Source organism: Callorhinus ursinus, unplaced genomic scaffold (assembly GCF_003265705.2).
Source record: "Callorhinus ursinus isolate GAN/ISIS: 27379988/994484 unplaced genomic scaffold, GSC_fseal_2.0 scaffold9, whole genome shotgun sequence".
NCBI lineage: Eukaryota > Metazoa > Chordata > Mammalia > Carnivora > Otariidae > Callorhinus > Callorhinus ursinus.
The window spans coordinates 59,293,889-59,321,537 of record NW_027397071.1 but is presented as its reverse complement, the minus strand read 5'-3'; the positions used below and the strand labels follow the sequence as shown (position 1 = coordinate 59,321,537).

Here is a 27,649-nt window from a genome sequence, read left to right as displayed (position 1 = left end):
TCTTTACAATCTCCTTGAAAATTAGAATAATTTAAAACGTGGGTTGTGGCCGGGACAGCTAGTTGCCTACCCAGTCTCTATTCTCTCCTTCCTTACCAACAGGAGCCCCAGCATGTTACGGGACCAGTGGGGCTCCCTGTTTCCCAGCCTCTCTCACCAAAGGGTGGCCAAGGAGATGAAGTGGGAGTCAGTGGGTGGTGCTTTCAGAAAACTCTTGAAAAGGTGCCCACTCAGCCAGGACCCTTTGGTCCTTTCCTCCAATTGTCTTCCTTCTGCCTGGAACATGGATGTAATAGCTAGAGCTTCAGCAACCTCCTTGGACCATGAGATACACTGATGACAAAAGCCAAGTGGTAAACATGGTGGGGGGAGCATGGGATCCTGCTGCCCATGAGCTGCCCACCACTGTACTGCTGATTTGGGAGAAAATGAGCCTTTACCGCAGTTCAGCCTCTGCTGCTCTGGGTTTCTCTAACTAGCCTCCAACAGCAACTCCTAACTAATACACGTGCTCATACTCATAATCGATGAACTCATCCTGCAGACTTTAATGGAGAATTACACTTTTGATTATTAAACAGGAAAATGTACGTTTTCTTCTGACTTTGAATGCCCATGGGAAGACTTTCCAGGCTCCTGGTGGCATAAATGCACATGGAATGTGCTTGGGAGACAATAGCCATGTGCATCAAGTACACACACCCTCCGGCCTGGGCCTTCCCGCATGCACTTGGGGCAGAGCCACAGCCTGCCACCTCCTCTCCTTACCTATTCTATGTCCCAAGACTGTGACATTCCAAATTTGCCCTTAATCCCATGTCCCCAACCCCCCAGGTGGGGGTTGTCCCTTCCCAAGCACGGCTTCTGAGAGGGTGACTGGGAGCGATAAGTAGAGCCAAGTCATTACTTCATCTCTCTGGTGTTTTAATAAGATTGGGAAAAAAAGAAGGGGCCCAGCTCTGATTAGCATCCACTTGTTTGGGTTGTTTTCTGTGAGGCTGCACTCTGAGCAGACGTCGGTTTTCTGGAGCCTTGGGAAATGAATTCATGTCTCTCTGAGTTGTCCAGGGACATGGCCTGTTGTGTTCCTCTGGAATCATCTTTGAGAGATGGCTATCTTCCCGGCCCTGAGGTATGCCACCGGCCTTATTCCCCTGCTCTGTTGGTCCCTACGTCTTTCTGACTTCTCCTGTGTCACACCTGCCCGCACTTCCCAGTTCCTTGCCCTGGCTGTCCCTGTTCTCAGTTACCAATGCTCACTGGCCACCTGCTCTGGGCCACAGCGAGGGTGAGGGGGCCCCTTCCGTCCTGGTGTTCTCATTTTCTGCACAGCCTCTCGGAATGTCAGAGCATCTAAGAAGAGTCTCTGAGAGTGTCCGGTGCATTCTTCTTCTCTGTCCTAAGACAGAGGACAGCCTGGTGCAGGATTGCACTTGCCCCTCTCAGCGCAACGTCTTCACCCAGAGCGGGTGCCTTATAAAGGGGGGGGTGAGTGGAGCGGAAGTGACTGCACCCCAAACAGGGCATCCCCCTGCTTCCAGTCACATCCTGACCACTCTGCCCTGTTCCAATCCATCCTTCCCAAACTCACCAGCTTCCTGTTTCTAAAGCATAACAGCCAACCTTTCAGCCTGGCTTCAAGGTCTTCAAGGTTGGATTCTGTACTGTCCTCCCAACCTCAGCTCCCAGAACCCACCTCCAGGAGCTTCTGCTCAAGCCCTGCAGCTTTCTCCCTGGTGTGTAGGCCTTTGTGTTTCAAAACCACAGAGCTAGAAGGGATCTTGAAAACTGCCGGGGAAACTGAGGCCTGGAAGGGTCACACTGTCTTATTGACAGAGTTGTGACAAGACCTCCCATCGCCAAGGTAATGGTTCCCTGTCCCTGCAAGCATGTGACTGCTCTCAGCTGCCCACTCTCTGACTAAGAAACAGTGACCGTGATGTCAAACCACTCAGCTTTGCAAAACAACTTGCCTTGGGGTTGAGAGCAACTGGGGAAAAGCCTCAAACCAGAAGGATCAGTTTTCACCACGTGAAAAGCAACCAAGAGCAGGAGCCACTCCTGGAACATTTGACTCTGACACGTGTGTCCGATCCAGAGCCCTCAGCCCCTCAGCAGGGGACGCCGTGGTGGGGGGGGGGGGGACTCCCGAGCACCAGCTCCTTCCACCACGAGGAAAGGCTGTTTGGAATCATAGAATCCAAGAAAGGATGAATCATAGCCACCAAATCTTAGAAATAATGGATCTTAGAAATGAAGCTTCTCGAAATTCTTCTTCCCTTGGCCTCTAGGATATCTGCTCTCCTGGTTCCCCTCCTGGCCCTCTGCTTGCTCCTGCTCTGTCAGCTCTACGCAAACCTCCAACGTGGTGGGGAGCCACATGCTTGGCACCTTCTCCCTGTGCGAATCTCCTCTTCTGGCTCAGACCCCAACCCCATCTGTGACCTTGTATCTCGTGTCTGCCTTCAGCAAACACTGAGCACCTCCTCAGAGCTGTTCTTGGCCCCAGGGTGCAGCAGGGAACAGATTTGTAACAATCTAGCCCTCGTGGAACATGTTATGCAGTGATAGAGTCACAAGAAGAAATAAACACACAGGATGTCCAGTAGTAATAAAGTCTCTGAGGAGAGAGTGTGACAGAGGTTGGGAGGTGACACGGAGCAGAGGTGGAGTGAGGGGAGGAGCCATGCACCCCTACAGGAAGGTCCAGCCAGACAGAGGCTGTGATGAGGACAAGGCACCAGGATGGGATCTTACAGATATGTGGGGACTGGCAGGAGGCCTGCAGGGCTGGAGGGAGGGGAGGGAGAGTTGGAACAGAGATCACAGGCCGTGGGTATGTGGTGGTACATCAAGAAGGAAGGGCCTATAGGCCATAGTGAACATTGCGGAGTGTGTTGACGTGTGATGAGTCATGAGCAGGATCCCTCTGGCTGCTGGGCTGAGACCAGACTGTAGGGAAGCAGAGAGAAAGCAGGGTGACCCGGTTGGACCCTCTAGTGAGACATGATAGTGGTCTGGGAGATGGGAGAGTGGCACGGGAGGACAGAAGGGACAAGGGATATTATTTTGAAGGTAGAGCTGACAGAATTTGCCAACAAATTGGATGCAGGATATGAGAGATGGTGGCCCAAGATGGGCAGCCTGCCACCGTCCATCTCCAGCTTAGACTCTCCCGAAGACTCAGCTCCACCAGCCAACCACTGGTGGACACCTTCCCCAGGGTGTCCACACTTGCTCTAGCATTGTCCGGCGACTCGGTGACCACACACCTGGGTGTTCAGGCCATTGAGATCAACACTGCCCCCTCCTCCATGACCTCCTCCCTTCTGCCCTGCGCGGCTCCTGCTGGTCTTACCTTGCGAGCAGCCTTCAGTCTGCCCTCTCCCTGTGCCCAGGGCCACCATCGTGTCCCCCTCCCTGCCTGTCCTCCCGTTCTGCCCTCACCCCCCATTCACCCTCACCCTGCAGCAGAAGGGGCCTTCTGAATGGGATCATGCCGCTTCTGTGTTCCAAGCCCATTTCCTGTGGCCTTTAGGATAAAACACAGCTTTCAGCCTGGGTTACATTGTCCTTCATGATAGGACCCCTTCGCTTCTCCAGCAGTGGAGAGTGACTGTCCTCTCCACCCCCTGCCCCGTGCCCCAGTCACGCTGAGCAAGTGAGGACTTCTCCCCATGCTTTCCCTCTCAGCTCAGGACCTTTGCACACCTTTGCCTTCACAAAGAATGGGCTCCTGGCTCCCTGGTACTTCCACTCATCCCTCCCTTTGCCTCCCCTGAGCCTGCTCTTCGCTCTCACCTACAGCCCCTGCCTCCCTCATTGTGAATCCCACCCCCATGCTGTTGCTGTCTCTTTGTGAACCTTTCTCTCCTCTGGAACTAGGGCCAGGCTTGAGTGCCTGGCACAGGGCGGGCATTGGCAGGGGTGAATGAGTGATGGAGAGGAGGCGCATGGCCTGCATGGAGTCTTGGGAAAAGGGGTTTGGACTTGGATGCATTGCTGGGTCTACAGCGCTTTCTGGGAGGAGGACTCAGGTCCCTGCCACACATGGTTAGCAGTATCCATGAGGCTCAGGCAGGGGCACCACTGGGCAAAAAGCCTGGCTCCATGACCTGCCTGCGGGACAACCCTGGAAAAGTCACTTCATCTCTTTGAGCCTCACTCCCTTGTCTGCAAGAAGAAGAGGACCAAGAAGGAAAAGGTGGTGAGGGGAGTGACCACTGGCCTTCCTCAGTAAAGGCTGGGTGCACACAAGCAAGCTCAGTCAGCAAACAGCCACTGATACCTGCCTGGTACCAGGCTGCGTGCTGGGGCGTGGCTCCCAGAACCCCATCTTGCCCTCGAGGTGCTCTCAGTCTGATGGACACACACAGTGCAGTGTGAACCCAGCGGGCTGCACAGGGGCTGAGCTGTTTGTGTGGCTTCTGTGGCCACACGAAATCAAGAGCAGACCCTGGGCACCCCCTCCCCATGCCCTATACGGCCTCTGGCAGACATGGGGGGCCAGGGCCTTGGAGCCAGTGGCCCCGGCCCAGGCATGGCGTTCCCAAGCAGAGGGTCAGGGTGAGAGTTACCGGATGAGGTCCAGCAGGGCATCGGCGGAGCTCATGATGGCCTTCCTGCTCTGCTCTGTCGTCTCTTTCTGGGCCACCCTGCCCGGGTGAATGATAGAGACCATGATGATGCCCACGATGACTGCCATGAAGGTGGTCCACAGGTAGTACGCCACGGTGAGGATGCCCAGGCGGCTGGAGGTCTTGGCATCCAGGGAGGCGAGGCCAGACATCAAGCTGGGAGAGCGATGTGGGTCAGGGTCTGGGGGTGGGGGGGCCACTCAGGCGGACCCACTCACACCCCTCCTGGCTCTGCCCGGCACCCTCACAGAGCTGGAGGGACTGTGCAGGCATGTGCGTTATCCGCGCCCCTCCCCCCCCCCAGCAATCCATCCCTGTGGTCCCTCTAGCCTGGTTTCTTGCTCTGTTCTCTGGCCCACGCCGGGGGCAGCCACCACACCCTTGCACACCTCCAGGCCCTTGCCAGTGCTGTTGCCTTTGGTGTCATTACCAGTTTCCTCCACTCGGCCTAAGTGCTACTCACTAGGTAAGACCAAGCGCAATGTCACCACTCTGGTGACATCTCGGACTACCTGCCTCTCCCCAGGGACAGTCCCTGGCCTCTGTCATGACCCTGGCTATCCCTGTCTACCTGTCTCTTTCATCAGACTGAGGACCTGAGAGGAGAGGGGCAGGTGTGACTTCTCTGTGGGTCCCCAGTGCGTGTGGAGTGTGAGCTCTCAGGGCTGCTTGATCAGGCAGGGGGTAACTGTAGGCTTGCTGAAGGAACTAATGATGGGAGTGAGTGAGAGCCTAGGCTGGGTCCTGGTCCTGGCTCTGCCCACTGCCTGTGGGACATCTTTGGGCCTCAGGATCCCATCTCTGAAATGGGGCCGTGGTTTCTCGGAGAGGTGCCACCCTATGGCCATCTTGGGTTACCACCTGAGCCCAGATTCCCCTTCGTCATCGTCTTGGGAGGTTGTGTTGAGGGGGCTTGTGGGTCTCTCTCCCCCTGGCTCCTGACCCTGCCTTGCGCTGGGCTCTGGGCCTACCAGTGCAGGTCAGCCTCGGAGTTAACTCTCCTCTTGGCTGTTGGTGGGGTGGGGTTGAGAGATTAGTTAAGGAGATGCTTGTGCTTTGCTTTGCTGCCAAAAGGATTTTTCCCCAAAGCCCTTTCATTCTTTCAGATAAAGGAAGTATTTGTCTGGGTTTAATCATGTAAACAAGAGTGGATAATCCCTCCCCATCCTGCTCCTCTTATCATTAGACTACACTCAGGCAGCACCAGCATCAAGCTGAGCACTGTAAGCTTCTCCCCACTTCAGGCTGTAGCTGCTGCCTGAGTACCCTGCTCTTCCTTGCTCTGTTAAGACACAGTTGAAGGGTCCCCTCCTCCAGGAAGCCTTCCCTCACCACTGGCCGGGGCAAAGGCTCCTTCTCTGGGCTTCCACAGGCCCTGTGCTGTCCGTTGCCCCAGCCCCCACCTCACTGAGTGGCTGACTGTTTAATGGAAGTGCCTCCGGGACTGGGCCAGGGTCTGGGTCTGTTCAGTGCTGGATCCACGGAGTCAGGCACAGGGCCCAGCCGAGTGCAGCTTGGTAGCAGCTTGCTGAGTGAAGGAATGAATGAATGAATATTTACAATCTCTGTTCATCCCTTGCCTGCCAGTATGCCATATGTTAGTGATGGGCTTAGGGTGGGTCTCAGACATAAATCCTGAAGGGCTTATAATGGGATTGTGTAGGCAAGGGAAATGGGGGGCTGCCCTGCAATTATTATCCACCAGAGAGATTATCCCCAGCCTGGGGCCAGCACATCAGCTGAGGGCCAAACAGCCCGCTGACTGCAACAGAATCCCCCCCCCCCCAGCGAAGTCCCAACTGCTTCATCTCACAGGGAAGCAGGGGCCCCGAGAGGACGACCTGCCCAGGGTCACACGGAACACTAGCAGAAGCTGGACTGGGACGCAGGCCCCAACTCCAGGCCTGCCCTCTTCCCTTCATGTATTTATTCAAACCTTTAGTGCTTGCCCACTCCGTGCCATGCCCTGTGTCCACAGAAAGAAATCAGAATCTCTCCCCAGACTCAAGCTGCTCCTGGTGTGGCAGGAGGGCAGGAAGGAGACAGAGCGAGACAGTCCGGGATAAGTGGACTCAAGGAACCAGGAGCCAGAGTGGCTGCATTAGTACCATAGGCAAGAGGACAAGGAGGTGCTCTCTTCACTCAGAGGAGGGAGGGATCACTTCTAGCTAGGAGAGTCAGGAAGGGCTTCCTGGAGGAGGGGGCATGTGAGTGGTTCTTGGGATCCTGAGGAGGATTTGGAGATGGAACAGATATCCCGGGCAATGAGACAGCAGTAGCCAACAGAGAGGCTGGCAAGTGTGGGCACAGTGTGGTCAGAGCTTAGGTCAAATTTGAGGAACGGTGATATGGGGGACAGACAGACTGTGCTCGGGAGTGGGGGTGGCCTTGAGTGCCAGGCCATGGGGGACAGAAGGAAAAGTGGGGTCCAGTACAATTCATCCCGCAGAATTGGCCGGCTGGCTGAAAAGGGAGAACTCGCCACATTTGAGAACATCTAAGTGAAGTGTACTGGGAGGGACCCTAAAGTGGTATTTGTGAGAGGAAACATCTGGGACGGACCTAAGAATGTCAGTGCAGAATTAGACCGGGACTCAGGCCCCTAGTTCGTCAATGCAGAATGAGATTAAAAATTGCAGCATACCCATGCAGTGGCGTTCTGAGCAACCATCAGAAGCAATGGTGTCATTGGAAAGATGTTCCTATTGAAGGTTAGGTGGAGAAAGCAAGGTCCGAGCTAGTCTGTAGCTCTGCAGGGAGCCCTAGAGCCTCCTGTGACAGAGACCCTTCTCCAGGTTTGCAGTCCAGATGCACCTGCGCAGACATGTTTGAGGGATTGTGCTCAAGAGGCGTGTCCATAACAGATTGCAGAAAGGGACAAAGAGCCCCTCCGAAGGCCACCCTGAAGAAGGCCCTGACTCAGGGGCTCTGGAAAGGAGAGGGCTGATGGAAAACATGGAAAGAATTCCATCACCTGGGCTCCAAGCAGTTCCCCTCTGGAGCCTCCAAAATGGGAAGGGTTTTCCTACTGGCTGGAGAGGGAGGTGAGTAGCGGAAGGTGGGAGCTCGCGGGGAGGGAGCCACTGGCAACGGCTGACGGAGCAGCCAGGTTGGTGACCACGGGTGTTGGCGGAGGCCAAGACGACTGGGAGCTCAGTACAAGGAAAGCGTGGACCCCACGTGCACATGGGCCACTCCAGGGACTTAGGGTAAGAAGAAAGCAAGTTCAAGGTCCCGCCTTTGACAAGTGGGGGGCTCCTCGAGGTCCCACACTTTCGGGCCAGGCTGTTAGAGTGACCTTTCTGAGAACCTGTAAGCTGGGGTAGGGTGGCTTGCAAGGACTCACGTGGATAGCACAGAAAAAAAACACTAGCAAGAGAGAGTTTACAGTAGCTATCTTTGGGTGGTGGGATTATGGGTGATTTTCATTCTGTTGTACTGTTTATCCACGTTCTCTGTTATTTCTAGAATAAGGATGTCTTGCTAGTGTGATGGAGAACACAATCCCTTGAGTACCTGGCAGCCACAGAAACCATAATCTGTCTGGACCTTAAATGTCCCCAAACACCTGAACATCCACCTCATTTGATCCTTAAAAAACATTCGGCACTGTCCTACGGAATTACAAGGTAGGCCACAAATGTAAAATTTTAAATTTCCTAGTGATCTCATTGTAAAAAGTGAAAAAAATAAGTGAAATTCATTTTTTTGTGAAATTCATTTTAATACTTTAACCTGGTCTATCCAGAATATTATCATTTCAATATGTAATCAATATAAACATGTTTATACTGCAAGTGTTAAAATTTTAATTTAAAATAATTTCTTAAAAAAGTTCCTCAGCTGCACTAGCCACATTTCGAGGGTTCAATAACCCACTTATGACTAGTGGCTACCTTATTGGACTATGCAGCTGGAGTTACAGAGAAGGAAAATAGAGCTCAGGGAGGGGGAGATAATTGGCCAAGCCACCCAGCTGGGAAGCTGTGGTGTCAAGACTGGACCAGGGGTTTCTGATTCAGAACCCTGCAGGGCTTCCCCAGATCCCAGTGCCTCTCCACGATAGGGAGCTGCTTTAACTCCTGTGGAAGAAAAGTGTCTTCTAGTTTTGGCTGACCGTGATTCTAATGTGATAGAGTCCATGTCATGCCTCTATAGTTCAGCTCTCAGAGTTGATGACTTGTCCCATGATGGATTTGTGATGGTGAGCTCCCCATCTTTGGAGGTATCCAAGTAGAGCCTGGATGGCCAGCCACCTGTTCAGATGCTCGATCAAGGCTTCTAGACTGAGTGGGAGGTTCTGTGAGGATGCCCTCCAATGCCCCTACTGGCATGTAATTTACGGTGAGGGGAGAATAGGTAACCTTGCCTCACCTACTCCCAGTCTCTGGCTGGTTGCTCCTTGGAGCCCCCACTGTCCTTCAGGGCCCTGGGGAAGAGCCTCAGGGAGCTAAGAGGTCTGGGACTGAGCCATATGGCCACCACCCAGAGCCCAGGGATTGTGGATCAAGAGATTGCAGTGATTGGGGTGCAGGCTGGGCTCAAAGGCCCAGCCTGTTTCAATCTGGTAACTGCTCCACTTGTAGGGGTGGGGGAAGGGAGGCAGCAGCTGCCGGGCTCCTCAAGGAGGGTGAAAGAGGCTGTTTACTGACCCATCACTGGTTCTAACACCAGCTGCTGAGGTGGGTATCATGCCCACCTGACCCCGGGAGACACCACTGTTGCCGTGCACTGCACTGGGGTCAGTGGACAGAGTACCTGGACTGTTGGCCGCCCTCCACCCCCATCCCATTTGAAGTCCTTGGCGGCTCCCCACTGCCCTCAGAACTTTGCACATTCCTTCATGGCCTTGGGTCCAGTGTGGCCTGACTCAGTCTCCAGCTCCTCACCCACACGCTCCAGCCACCTTGGTCTCCATGCTGCTCCGTGAGCCACCTTTGCATGGTTATTCCTTCAGCCTGGAACTTGCTATCTCCCCACACACATTTCCCCAACCCCACTCATTTCCACTTGCCCTTTCCATGGCCAGCCTAGATGTCCTCTCTTCTGGGAAGCCTACCTTGAGGTGCCACGTCACCCTCCGCCCGAGGGAACCCCGTGCTTCCCAGTTAGTTAGAGGGCACTCTGCTGGTATGCCCGCCTCTGAATCTCCAGGGCCCAACTGGGACGCTGGCAGGGAATAAGTGCTGGTGAAGCAGGGAATTCCAAAGGAACCCGGTTCCCTTGCCCCTGCCCCTCCTGCTTCCCTTCCCTGTCCTCTCCTACTGCTGCTCATCTGTCCAGTCTCCACTCGGGCACCACGTCCCTTGGAAGGCCCCTCTGGGACCACCTGGCTAGGCAAGGCATCTCCCTCCTGCTCCTACACGTATCCCTCAATAGCTGGGAGCCCTCGTCAAGTTCCCGAACCTCTGTGTGCCTTAGTTGCCACAGGAGGATAAAATGGAGGTAATGATGGTTGGTGGTGAGGGTTAATCTAGATTTAGCATAGTACCTGGTACATCATAAATATTCAATACATTCCAGTTATTAGCATTTGCTCTACGATGTCATGGTCTCTTCTCAGACTGCCTGCCGCAGCAGACTGTGAGCTCCTCCAGGGAAGGGCTGGATCTGGCTCAGCTCCAGGTCCTCAGAGCCCAGGGCCTGGTCTGGGTGCAGGTTTGTGGAGTGTGTGATGTTAAACCAAGGTGTCATTCTAGACGAGATTGTTAAAAGGTCAACTTTGCTCTAATGACCATAAGCACCCATTGTGGGTTCCCTGAGAGCAAGTCCTCTAGACCAGCTCTGGTCCCCTCACCAGGTTTAGGGGACTACCCCTGGCACTGTATGTCTGTGTGACGTTGAGACAGTCGGCACTGGAACTTTTGGGAACAGACAGGAACTTTTTGGAGTGACTGTCTCAGGCAGGGCCCTCTCCTGGGTGAAGAGAATCTGAGAGGGTCCTTGGAGGTGTGATTCAGGCGTCTTCTTTCAGCCTCCCCTTCCTGGCCATTTTTATCAATGGCTTGGCCAAGGCCGCTGACGGCATGTGGATGGGATTTGCAGAGGACAGGAAGCTGGGAGGAACAGCTAATGTGTGGGATGAGGAAGTTGGGACGACGCAGACCCCAGCAGGCTGGGACCACGGGCCAATTCTGACACGATAAAACTGAGCACGGACATGTGTTGGGCCAGACCGGGCTTCCACAACTGGGGAGAGGACAGACTCTGGGGTGGGGACAGGGGCTGAGCCACAGCAGCAGCATGTGGGAAGGGGGCTTGGGGTTGGCTTGCTGCCGGCTTGCTGAGTCATGTAAGGAGTGGGGCTGCTGAAGGGCCGGTGGGCCCTCTGCCTGTGGGGCCAGAAGCCTGGGAGCTTGTCAAGGAGGCCATGGACCCACCCTGACACTGAGACCTACTGGGAAAAGGATGGGGGAGGGAGGTGTGTGTCTTGCAGCTGAGGTAGGTGGTGGTGACAGAGATGTGGGCCTGGGGAAGTAGCTGAGGGGGCAGGGGCTGTAGAGCAGGGAGCAGAGCAAACCTGGGGAATGCTGGGATTGGTGGGGCAAGGCACAGGGAAGGAGATCTCAGCTCAGCACCAGGTATAACTTTCTGCCGTGGAAGGGACCACCTTGAGAAGTAGTGAACTCCCAGTCACTGTAAGTGTGCAAGCAACTTGCTAAGGCCACCCGATAAGTAGATTCAAACCCTGGTCTACTAGCATGCCAACACCCGTAGTCACAACATCCTGGCACTAGGATGTCTGAGACAGGAAGGAGCCCTGAGCCCCATGGCCAAGTCCTTGGGCTCTGGCCTCGGCTGACCCCGTCAGGGAGGTTCCCCCATGCTGGCCCCGGGATGTAGCTGCAGGGAGTCCACTAGAAAGGCAGCTGGAAGGAGGCATCTGGGGGTCCGTGAGAATCCCTTCAGCCCTTCCGAGCATCATGGCTTGCTTTTTCCCCGGAGCAGATGACAGGCCCAGCAGCTGACAGCAAGTGCCACGTTAGCACCGAGTTACTCTTCCCAGATGGCTCTGCCACACCCCCATCCTCAAGCCAACTCTTTCTAAGATGTGAGGCAGGATGCCCAGACTCCCATTTGGCTAAAATCAGGTCCCTTACCCAGGGCACACATTTCTCTACCGCCTCTGCTTGCACACTTCAGAGGGCAGAGAACTCACTACCTTCCGTCAGCCCCTCCATATGGGCTAGCTATGCTTATTAGAAAGTCCTTCCCGGTGCCAGAATGAAATCCATCTTGAGGGAAGAGAACTCCCCATTCTGGGCCCAGCCCTGCCCTCTGGAGCTACACAGACCAAAGCTCTTTGGTTCCACTTTAGATGTTGTGGGGCTCAGAGTGCAGGGGTAGGGTGGGAAAGGAGGACGGCTGGGTGGGGGGCGGGTACAGAGCCAGGCATGGTTCTAGTGGGACACTGCTGTCTTGTCATCCCCAACTGCCCTCTGAAGGTCCCTCTTTCCCAGCCAGACCCCTTGGCACCAGAACAATGCTTAATTGGGGCTTGCAAATAACAAGCTCACAAATAATGTGCAAACAACAAGCTTGAACGGAATCGAAAGTAAAAGCTTGGGGAACTAAAGCTGCAGCCTTCAGAGCTCACAGTCAACCACTCTCCACCAGGAAGGCTCTGTGCCCAAGTGTAATAAGGGTCCCGTCCAGGTCCTAACTCCATGAGAGCTGAACTCCTACTCCTTTTTTTTTTTTCCCCACAAAGCAAAGAATGTCAGGTGTGAGGGAGCCAGAGTGTTCCCACGGAGGACCACCACTCTGGTCTACAGTTGCAGACTGTCCTCTCTACCATGAGGAACAACGTCCCTGGGATGCCTGGTTATGACCAGTGCCACCATGCCATGGTTAGGAGCCCTGCTCCAGAGGAAGGAAGAACCACCCCCTGCCCCAGGGTAGAAGGGGACATGGGTCTTCTGCTCCTCTCCCTCCACCAGCGGGGCTTCTGGCATCTCTCCACCGAGGGCTCAGGCTGGGCGGCCCAAGTGAGGCTTTCTCCAGGTCAAAAGAGACCCTCCAGGGCAGTGGTTCTCCACAAAGAAGGGTAGTGGGAGCTTTTCAGAACCTCCCCCACCTCCCCAAACTCTGGTACGTTCCCATTCTGCCCCACGTTGAACACTGGCTCTGGGTGCCGTGCGTCCCAGGAATGAATGAGATGGGCTTGTGGTCCTCACGGAGCTCCAGCCAGTTGGTGGAGAGACCTGTACTGGACAACACGGAACCCTGGGTCACGGCTGTGATTGGGAGAGGCCAGAAGCAGGGTCTAGCCCAGCCTGGCCTGGGAATCTAGGCTTCCTGGAGGAGGTGGCTGCTGAATGGATCCTTGCAGGAGGAGTAGGAATTCTCCACCTGGACAGGGGAAAGAGCATGGGAGCCCATGATCGGTTGATAAAATGGGAGGTTTTTGGAGTCACCAGGCTGATGGTCTGACCCCACCCGCAGCCCACAGCTGGGCCATGTTCCCCCTCGCGATGAGTAAGGCGGTCAGCTGACTGGGCAAGAGGGCCAAGGACAGATCCCAGGGCTCCCATCAGAGAGGTCAGCAGAGCTTTGCTAAGAGAAGTCACCCCATGGCTTGAGGGGCAGAGCGAAAGCACAGGCTGCTCCTTCCTCCTGCCTCCCTCCCACTCACTGTGGGCTGGGGAGCCCAGGGCGGTTGCCCCCTGCACACTGGCTCCCGAACCAGACTGCAATGGCTGCGCAGCCCAGGACCATCTCCAATAAGTCAGAACGTGGGTGTTTGGGTGTTTTCTGCCAAGCTGGAGTTCCTCAGGAAGGGGGGGGAAGGGAGTGTTGGGTTTCTTTGGCCAAACATGATTTCCTGATTCTAAGAAAAATCAGTTGAAAATTCTTACAAGAAACAGAAAGGAAAATAACACACACACAGGAATGCATATGCACACGCAGACGTACACACCATACACAGAGGTGAAGATACACACCATACAGTTCCGCACAAACCCACACACGCACTTGGATTTCTTTGCTATGATGTGAAGCTTACAAAACATTCTGCCATGTTCAGCATCAGTGAATCGCAAACACATGGATTCAGTTTCCCTTGAATGATGGCTGGTTTAAGAAACTGAAGAATGAGGGGAGAGGAGGGTTTGGCAAAGAACAAGTGGAGAATTAGAGGCCCTTGCTGGATCCAGATGCTGGTCCCACCCACCCCAGCTTTCTGGTGTCGCTTGTCTGGGGATGTGTGAAAACAAGGCGCAGTTGACTTCCCAAGCTCAGAAGCAAACTCCAGCCCATTTGGGGCCTTGATGGGCCACCAAAAAATAAAAATAAGAAAGCACCTGCTGGCTACGGCTTTGTCAATTGGCTGACGGCATTGTGTCTCTTTTATGGCTGAGGCCAAGAATGTGGTAAATAACAGAACTTGAGGTAACTCCAGAGTCGTGGGACACAGTGATGCCCCAAAAGGACATCCAGCAGCATCCTAAGTGTCGAGTGAAAGGAAAAGGGTTTCGCAAACTCTGGCCCGAGTGGAAGATGAAAACAAGATTATGGAGACGAGGGTGCAGTGTGGACAATTCTTACGACATCACATTGAATGAAAAAGAAAAAAAGAAGAAACACATAGACTTATTTTTGTGGAAGTAACAGTGACGTCTCCTCTGAGAACTTAAAGGAACAGGAAGTTGCCAGTACCCTTTGGGGTAAACTATAAATTAAAAAGCAAAAGGGATCGAATAGTGACAGGTGCTATAACTGAGAGAAAATGGGAAAGGAAGGCCCCCAAGCCTCCACAGATTGACTTTTCTAGTGGAAGAGGAATGATTAGCATGGGCTCAGTCCACAGAGGGGCACAGAGAAGAGAGTGGAGAGCGGCAAAGTGCTCAGGACCCACCCAAGCACCACCGATGGCAGGTGGGCCCCAGTTCAAGGACGTGACAGTGCTGTGGCAGGTCCTAACCATCCGACTATTCCTGCGCCAATGTACCGGGAGGCAGAATTTTCTAAATTTTGTCTGAGGCTTCTGTGTTCATAGGTAGAGATAGCTCATTTCCTTGCAACCAATTTCATTTTTAGAAAACAATTTCCAGGGCGCCTGGGTGGCTCAGTCGGTTAAGCGTCTGCCTTCGGCTCAGGTCATCATTCCAGGGTCCTGGGATCGAACCCTGCATCAGGCTCCCTGCTCAGCAGGGAGACTGCTTCTCCCTCTCCCTCTGCTGCTCCCCCTGCTTGTGCTCTCTCTCGCTCACTCTCTTTCTCAAATAAATAAAATCTTAAAAAAAGGAAAGAAAGAAAACATTTTCAAATGGCAAATACAAGGTAAGAAGCACCGTAGTCCAGGGGAAAGGAGAGACTTCTGTGGTTTGATGGACACACCTTAAGACCTTGAGACCGTAAGATCTGCATGCAGAGTTATGAAAAGTGCCTCAGTTTGCATGAGAGGCTCAGGGGCCTTCTGGGAGAAAAGAGACTAAGATCCCACACCCTGCTCCCTGCGATTTGAAGTTAGGGTCAGGGTATACTAGGGTATACTATGACCAAGATCTGCTGGCGCTAAAAGCCCCCAGGGCTAACCCAACAGGAGGGAAAAGGGACCAGGGCTCAATCCCAAGGAGCCAAACTCAGGGCATGACTGAAGCTGCTTTGAGAACAATGACCGGGCACTTCGGGGGATCTAGGAGCCAGAGCAGGGACACGCACCTGCAGGGGGCAGGGTGCTGATGTGAACCAGACCACGCAGGGCCTGTGTTCGACAGCAACACCATGTGGAAGGAACCAGAGCCAACAGAGCTAGTGGCAAGATCAAATCCTCCGGTTCCAGCTACCTGGCTGGAAGCTTCCCCAAAAGGAAATAAGCTGACCTTGGCCACTGGGGTACAAACCTCAAGAGGAAGACGTTAGGCTCCCTGCTGTACAGAGGATCAGGCCCTTATTTGGCACATTCAGTTCTGAAGTCAGTACAGAAGACAAAACCCAAGGAAAATTAAATTTGCCCCAGAGATCCCTTAAGTGGCCCATGAAGTTGAGGAGTATAATTCCATGTAAGTCCACTCAAGACAGTTTTCTTGGGAAATGGGCCGCTGTTTCTTTAGGTGAACACCAGCTGATCACGACTGCTTCGGGGAGATGCTCACGCTTTGAGAGGCACGTGGGAACTGAGACTGGCTTAGGGTGAAGCGCACCCACCTCTTGCATGGTATGCTCATCAAGAGCACAGCTCTCTGAATGGGGGCAGCCTCCTGCCTCCTTTAAACTCTTTTCTCGGGGGCACCTGGGTGACTCAGTCGTTAAGTGTCTGCCTTCGGCTCAGGTCATGATCCCAGGGTCCTGGGATCGAGCCCCACATTGGGCTCCCTGCTTGGCAGGTAGCCTGCTTCTCCCTCTCCTGCTCCCCCTGCTTGTGTTCCCTCTCTCACTGTCTCTCTCTCTCTCTCTGTCGAATAAATAAATAAAATCTTTTAAAAAAAATTCTTTAAAAAAAAAAACTATTTTCTCAGTTTCCCACAGCATATGTCATTGAATGTGCTTGCATTAAATGCAGACTCAAATGGCAGACCCGGCATCACACTGGCCATACAATTAAAAAACTAGATCATCCTCCCAGCAAACATTGACCCAGTGGGTTCCCTGAGTGGCGAGCCTACAGGGAGAAATGCTCCGGCCAGAGACTGCGTGCACCTGCCCTCCTTGGCAACTGGGGTTATCTCTGTGAATGAATGCATCGGCATTTCGTGTATTTCATTGCCTCTTGCCAGCGTCCGAGGACTGGCCTCACCAGCTCTGGGACTCAGATGAGGGTGAGCTTCTGAACCAGTCAGCCAAGGGCCACGCCCTGGGCCTGGTGATTCACTACTAAAAAAGATAGAGCAACCATTTATAGGGGAAAAGATCACAGTGGCAGAATTAGGATTCTGGGATGATAGGAGGATCTTTTTTTCTGGATTCTCTAAAGGATTTATAATTATAGAATTTTTTAAAGTACAAAAACATCTTTAAAAGGCAACTCTGAATCATCCTCCAAGGGTCAGTTCAAATGTCAGTCCTGAACTGTCTGAATTCTGCCTCAGCTGCCCTTCCACTGCTCTTTACTCATGTAATACGCATTTATTAGGCACCTACTATAGAGCAGGCCCTGCGATGTACCTGTAAAAGAGATAGAGGAATTCATATTCTTCAGAATTTTTTATGATAAGAGAGTTGTCCCCGTTTAGAAGAAATTCCTTGATGAGCCACGTGGGCCAGAAGCTGAGCAGCACCTCCACCCACCCGCCCCCAGGAGTAGGGCAGGAGTGGAGGTGACTTTTGAAAGACAAGGAAGACAGGATTTCTGGCCGGTCTCAGAATAGTGGTAAAGAGAAGGAAGGTGGGGAGAGAGGAGGAAAGAGGTGGATACACCCCATGTTGACCCCAGTGATCCACAGCCTTGGATAATCTCCCTCCCTAAGTGTAGATGGAGTCTGTGACTTGCTTCTAACTAATAGGATATGGCAAAGGTGAGGGGATGTCACCCCCATGATTATGTTATATAAGACTGTCTCAGAAGACTGGAGAGTGAGGGATCCTTCTCTTGACCCTGATGAAGCCAAAAGCCATGTTGGGCATTGCCTTTGGAGAGAGCCAGAAGGCAGGGAACCGCTGATAGCCTCTAGGACCTGAGGGTGACCTCCAACTGATAGCTGTTAAGAAGCTGGACCTTCAGACATATAGCCTCCAGGAAATGACTTCTGCCAACGACCCAGATGAGCTTGGAAATAGATGTTTCCCTGGCCAAGCCTTCAGATGAGAACACAGCTAAGCATACGCTTCGACTGCAGCCTCATGAGACCCCAAGCAGAGGATCCAACTAAGCTATGCCTGGGCTTCTGACCCATGGAAAGAGGTAGATAATTAATGGCTAAGTTTGTGGTAATTTGTTCCAGAGTAATAGATAACTAATATGCAGAGAGGGAGAGAACCCAGAGATGGCCGAAGGGCTTACACTCCTTAATATAATCCTTCCCTGTGATCTTACTCCCAACTGTCAGTGAAATTGCTAAATTTGTGCGCTGCTTGAAGCAAGGGATCTGCGTGTGAACAGGAGACTGGCAAAGGCTGTCGGCCCTCTGACTGGTTGGAGGAGTGTTAAGGGCAGAGGAAAGCAAGAGGCACTAAGAGTTCCTGGAGGGTGAGGTGACTACGACAGCCGTGGCACATGGACTGGCTCTGGGCAAGGGCGACACGTATGTGTCACGTGGACACGCTTGGTACCTAGGCCGTGCGCCTGCGAAGGCTGCCGCAAACACGGGGGTGCAGGTCTGTACCCGTGTTCCCAAGTGTGCCTGAGCCCGGAGAGGCTCCCCAGAGGAAGTGACAAGTAAGCAGCGGGTGGAAGAGGTCACCCAAAGGGCAGCAGAACCAAGGTGGAGGGCTTCATGAAACATCTCCTCTGGGCCTTGGAGAAACCTGGTGAAGCTCTCATGAGTCAGAAAAAAACAGGCGACATTCATCATATATCAGGAGCTATGCTGGGTCCTCCAAGGACACTATCTTACTTCATTCTCAAAAGGGAGGTGGGTGTTCTTCCCATTTTATAGGGAAGGTTACTAAGGCTCAGAAGCTGAGAGACTTGATTAGGTTCACACCTCCAGTGCATGACTCCAAAGCCCCAGCTCCTCCCCTGGAGTCTGCTGCAGATTCTCAGCCATGTTGGCCAGTAGCTAGGGCTCCCCACCCTCACCGTGAATCCTGAAGCTACAACTGGCCAACGGGAGGATGCACTCAGCTGAGGGGGCTCAGGCTAGGTGCTGCCTTGGAGTGGATTCCAGAGAAAAGAGGCCCAAGAACGGGAAGATGCAGGACTAGACTGAGGGGTTTTTTGTTTTGCTTAACCATTCAAACACTTGTGGAACTTTTAAACCATCCCCTACTTGGGCCCCTGTGGCAGTTCTGGTTTAGTAAGCCCAGTGTGAAGGCTGACATCTGAGTGGTCAGAGCAGCTCTGGTGATTTTGCTCCGTCCTAAGTGATGACCCCCCACACCAGTGTGGCTGCCCCTTGAGGACAGGGATCACCAGCCCTGAACCGGCCAGGAGCAAGAGCTCAGGGGACTGGGCGCCCGATGGATGGATGGATTACAGACCAGTTGAAGCCAAAAGAAGACGAGTTCAGGGATTATGCAGGGTTTGGGGCTCAGAAATGTGTCATTTTCCCCCTGAGAAGGTTTAATTCTCCCTGAGTAGGAAATTGAAAGCACTTCCATTTTTCAATGACACAGCTGCTCTGCACCAGCCCAAACTGTATAATAAACAAAGGAAATGTGTGAACACACACTGGCTTTTCTCAAGTTAATACAACATTCTGTTCCCAGCGCAGAGAAGGCACTTTCGTCTAGTGGAGAAAGACTGGGCCTCTTAGAGCCAGGATTCGGAGAGGCGGACAGGCCCTTAGTCACTAGGTAAGCTGGGTAAACCAAGGCCCAGAGTGCGGGTGCCTTACCTAAGATCACGTGATAATTTGTGGAGGAAGCAGGTTGGGGACCCAGGCCTCTGACTCTGACTACAGGGCTTTTTTTTTTTTTTTTTTTAAGTAGTTTCCATACCCAGGGCGCCTGGGTGGCTCAGTTGGTTAAGCGACTGCCTTCAGCTCAGGTCATGATCCCAGAGTCCTGGGATTGAGTCCCACATCGGGCTCCCAGCTCAGTGGGGAGCCTGCTTCTCCCTCTGACCCTCTCCCCTCTCATGCTGTTTCTCTCTCTCTCTCTCAAATAAATAAATAATATCTAAAAAAAAAGTAGTTTCTACACGCAGTGTGGAGCCCACCGTGGGGCTTGAACCCACGACCCCGAGATCAAGACCTGAGCTAAGATCAAGAGTCTGACGCCCAACCAGCTGAGCCACCCAGGCACCCCTGACTCTAGGACTTTTTAAAAAGTTAAATGACTTGCCCAAGGTCACACAGCCAGGTAATGGCAGGGCTAGGGCAGGACCCCAGGTCTGTGTGACTCCAGGTCCGTGCAAGGGCCCGGCCTCTGCCCCTGAGGTGTTTGGGTTCTGAGTAAGAGGGGACTCCCGGGGAAGTAAGGATGGTCAGAGGTCAAGGTCGGGAAAGCTGCCTGACAGGAGTCCCATGCTTTATAAGGAGAAGAAGAAAAGAGTCCTGTGCTTCCTCCGTGAACATACTTGTTCAGCTGTCCTGTAACCTTGTGTTTTCTCGTCTGTCTCCCTCACAACCTGTGAGCTCCTCGGGGCCTGACCCTCAGGTGTCTCTGTATCTGCAGTGCCCACGACAGGGCCAAGTGCCCCGAAAGCACGGGGCATGATTGTTGGGCTCCTTCGCTAACTCACCTGACAGGTATTAAGGAGTACCTACTGTGTGCCGGGCACTTGGCTAGGTGGAGAGTGGAACCTCCGCAGAATAGTATCTCTGCCTTTACCGCATTTGCGGTCCTATGGGAGTTAAAGAAACAAGGGGCCAAGTGAGTCCAAACAGGATGACAACATATGGTCAGTGCTGAGCAGGGAAAGGGAGCAGGGCTTGGTGAGGCAGAGCGAAGCTGGTGCTGGGTGGGGGAAGGGAGGGACGGGTGGGGCGGGCCGTTCTAAGGCGGTGATGTGCAGGTGGAGATCTAAAGGAAGAGGAGGAGGAAGAGATGTAGAGTGCGGGGAAGCGTGTTGCAGGCAAAAGGAACAGCCTATGTGGAGACCCTGAGATGGGGCAGGGTTGGTCTGGTCTACAAGGCCCGTGGGACTGGAGTGAGTGGGGCCTTGAAGTGGGGTGCAGGTAGGGGAGGATCAGGCAGGACCTCTGAGATCAGGGGAAGGGTGGAAGGGTTTGTTTGAAACGCCGAGGCAGCCACGGGTGGGTTTTAGGTTAATGGATAGCAAGCCCACATGGCTTTTCAGGAGGTGGTTCTGACCGCAGGGTGGAGAACAGGTGGGAGGGGAACAGAGGCCGGTGAGGGGGCCGTGGAGTCTGGAGCTGGCGGGGGGGGGGTAGGAAGCTGGGTTGGGTTTGGGAGGAAGAACCGGCCGCAGTCACTAATGGACTGGCTGACGGTGGGAGTGGGAAGGGAATGATTAGCAAGGGGGCTTGAAGAACTGGGTGGATGGAGCCGCCGTTTATGGACCAGCAGAGCTAAGGGAAAGGAACCGGTTTGTGGGGTAAAATCTCAAGCTGGTTGCGCTGAATTTGAGACACGTGTTAAGCATCCAGGGGAGATGTCGAATAGGTAGTTTGAGTGTGGGGGTCAGGTGAGAGGCCTGGGAGTACTTGGGAGTGTTGGGCCTGCAGGTGGTCCATCAAAGCCATGAGGATGGACAAGAGAAGTCCTGAGAAGTAGAGGAAGAGAGACTGGGACGGAGGGACAGAGAACAGGCAACAGCCCCGAGGAGGAATTCAAGAGGGAAAAGGGGATCAGCTGCTCTGTCAAGTGGATCAGCTGCTATGGAGAGAGGTCACGGAGAGCAGGGACTGAATGTCCTTTGGATTTAGCAACATGGAAGCTACTGGTGACTTTCACTGATTCACTGACTCAGTGAATGACTCAAAAGATGCATAAACAGGAGACAACAACTAGAGTGGGCTGAGGAGTCAGGGAAAGATTTTGGAGGGAGGGAGGCAAGTGTTTCAGCAAGATCCTTGGGAGGCTGAGTCCTGAGAGACCTAAATGCTTCCTGCAGGAAGCTGAACTATACTTGACAAAGCACCCCCCCCCCCCCGCCCCAGGGGGAGAGCAGAGGGTACCATTCCCCGGCCTCCCTGCCCTGGAGGGAAGCGGGGAGGAGCTGAGGCTGGGGAAGCCGATGACCCTGCCCCAGGGGACAGAGCCACTACCCCCCCACCAACATACACACAGGACTCAGAGGTGTGTCCACGTCCCTCCCTGCACAGAAGTCCTGGGAGGTGAGGATTCCAAACCCACAGCCTCAGAGCAAAGAAGGGCTCTCAGACACCACCTGAAGGGGCCAGCTCATTACACAGAGAGAGGCAGGGGCTGGCTCTAGGTCACCCAGCATGTCAGTGGTAGGGGACAGGTATCTCCACTGATTTCTAGTGGCCCTCCCCCAGTGAGTAAAGTGTGAATTCTTTAGCCGGGCATACAAGGTCTTTCATGCTTGAGCAAGAACCCAGCCCCTCCCCGACATCTAGCACACGCAAATACGTATAGCCTCAGGCAGTCCTTGCAATAACCCTTTATTGTAGGTGTTATTATTCTCATTTTGCAGATGAAACAAGCTCAGAGGAGTCTGGGCACCTGTCCAAGGTTGCACAGCTGAGCCAGGATATCAACTCATGAGTGAGTATCTCCAAAGTTGTCTTTTCCCCATGCCCTGCTGCATTCACCTCCCTGGCCCTGAGTTACCTGGGAGTCAGGTCATGTCCCCTGACACCAAATCACTTGTTCAAGTCACGAAAAAGTCCCTTGAATGGGCTGGAAATCAGTGGTGCCACTGAAGCCCAAGGCTCCAGCAGCCCGTGCCACAACCCAGTGGCCACAGAGACCCCACAGCATGCTATTCCCAGGACCTGGGGCCACAGGCCAGCTGCCCACAGCAGGAGTGTGGCGCCTACCGAATCCGTACAGAACCCCGTCCCTTCCCAGCCCTGACCTCCCAGCCAAACATGTGCCCCTTCCTCACCTGGAGACCACCAGTGGTAGGATCAGCATCTTCAACATCCTCATCAAGAGCTCCCCAGGAAACTGGAAGTAACTAATTTCCTGAAAATACAGCAAGAGCGGGGATTATAGCAGGCGGTACCAACTTCACAGTTGTTCACAGTCTTCAAACACTGTTTCACCCACACGCTCCTGTGTAGCACGCGGATGGCAGAGTCCACGGAGGAAGCACCGGCTTTGGAGCCAAATAGACTGGGGTTCTACTCTTGACCCCCCCCCATAACTAGCTATGTGGCCATTATCCAAGTTAAGTTTTTGTACTTGCAACCATCTTTCTCTCCGTCCCTCCCTTCCTCCCTTCCTTCCTTCCACCAAAGCTAAACACTTGGTTAATGGTCTGATACTTTGAAAAGCCCCAACTCATAGAATTTTGGTGCTGAGAAGGGGTTTTAAAGATCTTCTAGTCCAGTTGAGCCAAGAGACGGAGAGGACTTAGCATTGACAGTGCAGGACCAGAAATCAGGCTCCCTTGTCCTGTTCTACTATCATTTGCAATGCTCTAGAAAATCTTTACGAAATAAGGGTGAATGGGAGAGAAACTTTGGAGTCCTTACATGAGCAAAGATGCCTTTATCCTACCCTTACCTCGGATATTTAGTCTGGCCATATATAAGATTCTTATTTTGAAAGAATTTTCCCTCTAAATTTTCAAAGGCATTTCCCTTTGTCTTCTAGATTCTGGTTTTGCTTATGATGTTTGGAGCCATTCTTCCTATTCCTTAGTGGAGACTTGTTTTATTCCCTCAGAACCATTTAAGGATTTTCTGTAATTTTCATGGTGATGTACCATGGCATGAGAGTTTCTTCTTTCTTTTTTTTTTTTAAATTCATAGTGCTGTGCATATTTTTCACTTCTGAGAAAATTTCTTACATGCTCTGTGAAATTTTTCTCCTCATTTTTTCTGTTAGCTCTCTCAAAAACTCTTTTATTAGAGAGTTGGATGTTGGACACCTCTAATTTTCTTCTATTTTCATCTTGTTTTGTTTTACTTTCTGGGAGACTTCTGCAACTTTACCCTAGCTATTGACATGTTTATCTTGCCTCGTCGATTTTTAATTTCCAAAAATTCTTTCTTTTTTTTTTTAAGATTTTATTTATTTGACAGAGAGACACAGCGAGAGAGGGAACACAAGCAGGGGGAGTGGGAGAGGGAGAAGCAGACTCCCCGCTGAGCAGGGAGCCCGATGCAGGGCTCGATCCCAGGACCCCGGGACCATGACGTGAGCCGAAGGCAGACGCTTAACGACTGAGCCACCCAGGCACCCCACAAAAATTCTTTCTTGTTCTCGGATTGTTCCTTCTTTTTGCATCCTGTTCTCTTTTACAGTCACTGTATCTTCTCTCACATCTTGGAAAAACTTAAGACAAGATTTTAAAAATTTTCTTCTAATTCCTGCTTTGTCTCTGCTTCATTAGAGACCCTTTTCAGTTTGTTTAGTCCCTGTCTTTCTGTTAGAAGCTTTGACCCTGGCTTTCTGCTCGGCTGTAAGTGTGAGGCACTGAACTTGTGTGTGCGCGAGTGGAACTTGTCAGGTGATAGCTCCTCACAGAAGGTGATGGGTGACAGTCTGACTTGTTTACTCTGGATAGAATGGGATGGGGGAAGAATCCCCTTTATAGCAGGATTTGGAGATCTTTTCTCTGAGGCTCAGTGAGAAGTCTCTTCTCACCTCCGACTAGGGGGTGAGGATGTGCCTAAGCCTAGCTGAGAGCAGTCTTATGGGGATCCCACACTCGAAGGCAGATGTCCACTCATTTGTGTGACACATGTGCCTCATCACCTCCCCTCCCCCAACACACACAGGTGGACCGAATTTCCCGAAGTCAAGCTTCTCTGTGAGGCACCGGCAGGGTGGTAGAGATGGGCGGATGAAGAGTCCCCTGATTACATGAACTGGAAGGGACTGACAGCCTAAGTGCCCCAGTTACAAAATTCCAATCAATGTCCCTGATTTCACCTCCTTGCTTCACCTGGCCTCCTGCAGCTCTGTGCACTTTGAAGTGCAGAACCTTTCTGGAGTTCTCCGAGCCAAACTGACATGGCATCTACTTCTGTAGACACAGGGTTTAGCTTTCTGTGCTCTGCTGAGTGAGGTCATTCAACTCTATCCACTTCCCATCTTTGCCTAATTTATGGTACTCCCTCAACTTCTTTTCTCAATTGTCTCCTTTTATATTCTCTTGGGAGTCTATATCTTTAAAAAATTCCATTACTATAGTTTTAGTGGAATTCCAAGAAGGAAAGGAAAATGAATGCAATTGTAAATTCACCATGGTTTAACTGAAGCTCTCAAAATGATCTCTATTTTTATTTATTTGTTTTTAGAGAGGGAGAGAGAGAGTGTGCACACACGTGCATGGCAGGGGGAGAGGGAAAGAGAGAATCCCAAGCAGGCTCCACGCCCAGTGCATAGCCCCACATGGGGCTTAATCTTAGAACCCCAAGATTATGACCTGAGCCGAAATCAAGAGTTGGACGCTTGAGCCACCCAGGGACCCCTCAAAATTATCTATGTTTTTACATGAGATACTATTTCCAAAGATAAAATCTGTGATCTTGTAAGTTCTTTTCACAAGTAGGACATGCTTCCATTTTGCAAATTGTTTACAACTTTTGCCTGTTGCATAAGCTTACAAAATAAGGAGGGTTTAGTTTCTGAGTCACAGGCAGAGATCATAGAAACAACTCCTGGATTTCAAAGTAAGATGCTGAGAAAGCCAATTCCTGCCAAATAACTGATCAAAGACTCCACATCCTTTCTTCGGTTTATCTGGTCGGTTAATCCAGACTGGAACACATTTGCATTTCCAAGCAGATGGGGCAGGCAGCTTTGGCAAAGGAGGCCTCAGATGAGCTTGGCTTTTAATAATAAGCATTCCAATTTGTTTTCACAAAATAATCTTCCTGCAGGAAATATATTTTTTGTTGCTCAGGGAAATTAAAGAAAGATTGCAGATTGTGCCATTGCCCATTTAATTCAGCAAAGAGGCAAGGGTTCTCTCTGTGACAAGCCCTGAGCTAGACTCACATTTTGGCTCATGAAAGCCCATGTGATGTTCAGCAAGTCAAAATCTGCTGGGAGCGCCAGACACCTGCACAAAAGGCTCCAAAGCGGGACAGTCAGCAGCTGGCTACAGGGGAAGGCTGAGCGTGGGGTGAGCATGGGAGTAGAAGATTATTTCAAGTGGGGGCAGGTCTGGAAGAATTTTTGTAAGATATGGACTATGAGATGGCTCTCGACACAGGTAGGACTTGGACAGCAGATAAGGGAGGGAGGAGTGAAGTACCAGCCACTCAGCACCACTGTATGCCTGGCACTGATGAGTCCTTGTTTATTCTCACGACAGTTCTAATAGACATATAGTGCCCCCCACTCCAGATAAGGAAAATGAGGTCCAGAGAGGAGATAGGATTTTGCCAAGGGCCACACAGCCGTTTCCAAGTAGAGTCAAATTTCAAGGTTCTGCTGCCTCCAGAGTCCAGGTCTCTCTCTTAATAGCCAAGAGTGGCTTAACAGTGTTACCCTTGTAATAGGGGCTCAGTTCTCAGGGAGGGGGGTGTTTCCCTTTTCATGGAAGATGAAACCTGATGCTTGAGCCCCAGGTGTAGGTCATATTAGGTGTTGGTGAGCTGCAGGGAGAGGAATTTTGTGAAATAGGGGATCTTCCAGGAGCCCATTGACAAAGACTCTCCTCGAACAAACATGAGACTAGCTAATCGGGGCTCTCTTTTCGGCCAGGCCTCATCCTTGGGCCTCGTCTTTGGCCCGCCTGGCCCAATTATAGCAAAAATCCTGCCACGTCAGGTTAGTGAGAATGCCCCCTCTCTACGTTCATCAAGAACCCCTCTACCCTCCACGTCTCCTCTTAGCAATGTTCTCTCAGTTGGCCCCCTCACTATGTTCACTGTCTCTAAGTGAACTGCCTGCTGTCTTTGTTGTGTTCGGACATGAGCCTGATCTCTCTCCCCTATTCCCATGGTCTTAACACCTATCCCAGTAGTCCTGAACAAAGTGTCCCTTACTGTTTTAACAAGGGTCAGAATCGTGTTTTCTCTAGTGCCATGGGAGTGTCCCTCCCTGTCCTGTGGGAGATGGGTGCTGAGAGGGACAGGGGCCCTTGCTCAGGCAAGGCATTGCCACCCTTGTAGTTACACAGTCCAGAACCCCGGCGGCCGGCCCTGCTTCCCAGCCCTGCACCCAATCCGCCACCACATCCAGAGGGTTCCTTTTCTGGAAACACTTCTCACATGGGCCCCGTCCATCCTGCTGTCAGGTGTCACCCTGTCTCCACCTCCTCACCCGGTCCCCTGCCTGTCCCACCACTCCCTCGTCCTGCACTCAGCACCAGAGTGATCTCTCCAAGTTGAGATCTGACCATTTCGCTGCCCTGCCCGGAGCGGCTCGCGGCGGTGCTGGGCCCCTGAGAGCCGCTGGGGCTCCAGCCCCTGCCTCACGGGCTACTTCCCAGCTGCTGTGAACAGTCTGCTCCACACACACACCCAAGTCTTTTATGGCCCTGGGTCTCGCTCCAGCTGTTACCTCTGCCCGGAACACCCTTCCTGGGTCTCTCGTCATCTGAGCTGCTGTGGGAGGTGTTCTCTGGTGCCTGAGCCCCTTCTTCCTGCTGCCATCCTCTTCACCCTGTGCTTGTCCTGATGAGACGCCCTGGCCTCTCACTCACCTGGTGATGCCATCTGTAACCACTCCCTCTGCCATTTTACCGGCTGTCACCCTAGTTCCGCAGGGTTTCATCACACCCATGCTACAGATGAGAAGACAGATCCAGAGAGGCCAAGTGACTCCCTGACTGTCATGTCGCCAGGGAGCCATGGAGTACGATAGATTCTCAGATCCCTCAGGCCCACATACCCCTCCTCGACGGGGAGCCCCGAGAAGCTCTGCTCCGGGTGGCTGACCTGTGGGGAGAGGCGACGGGTCCTCAGGAAGAATCCGAGGAGGCAGCCCACGGTGACAGACAGCACAGACAGGATGAGCAGTCCATTTCGCTTGCACACGTCCTTCCCTCGTGCCAGGGTGGCGCCGGGCGCCATGGTGAGCCCAGCCTGCTGGCACGGGGCACAGCACCATTCCACGCACGTGAGGCCGGCTGAGGGCACAGGGTCCCAGCCAGGGGCTCCGGCTGCTCAGCAGGCAGGTGGGCACATGGCCTGCATGGCTGCCGCAGAGGGAAGCCACAATCCTATTACCAGCTGCATCATTAGGAGCCAGAAACAGATTAGGGCCTGGGAAATTAGAGCAGGCCACGTGGTCTGGGGATTTGGACCTCAAAGCCAAGTGCACCTCTCAAACAGGGGAGGGGCCCAGAGACTTGCTTGGTTGGTTTGATTTTTACCCCCGCTTTATTCCAGAAAGAACTGTGGCGAAGCAAT

General features: G+C 52.7%; 2 protein-coding genes across 2 annotated transcripts in view; one reads left to right on the top strand and one right to left on the bottom strand.

Annotated features, from left to right (window-relative positions):
- PODN (podocan) overlaps positions 1 to 8,264 on the top strand; it is a 48,366-nt gene extending 40,102 nt beyond the window's left edge. The window contains exon 11 of the mRNA XM_025871641.2: positions 8,106 to 8,264. The gene's annotated coding sequence lies outside the window, so the exon portion shown is untranslated. The remainder of the gene's footprint in view (positions 1 to 8,105) is intronic.
- LOC141369885 (excitatory amino acid transporter 5-like) lies at positions 231 to 27,310 on the bottom strand. Its single transcript, XM_025871644.1, has 4 exons — positions 27,176 to 27,310; positions 22,219 to 22,298; positions 4,578 to 4,793; positions 231 to 276 (listed from the first exon to the last, which is right to left on the bottom strand). Exons 1-4 carry the CDS (start codon positions 27,308 to 27,310, stop codon positions 231 to 233), a joined length of 477 nt encoding a protein of 158 aa, XP_025727429.1.
- Positions 27,311 to 27,649: the final 339 nt, after the last annotated feature.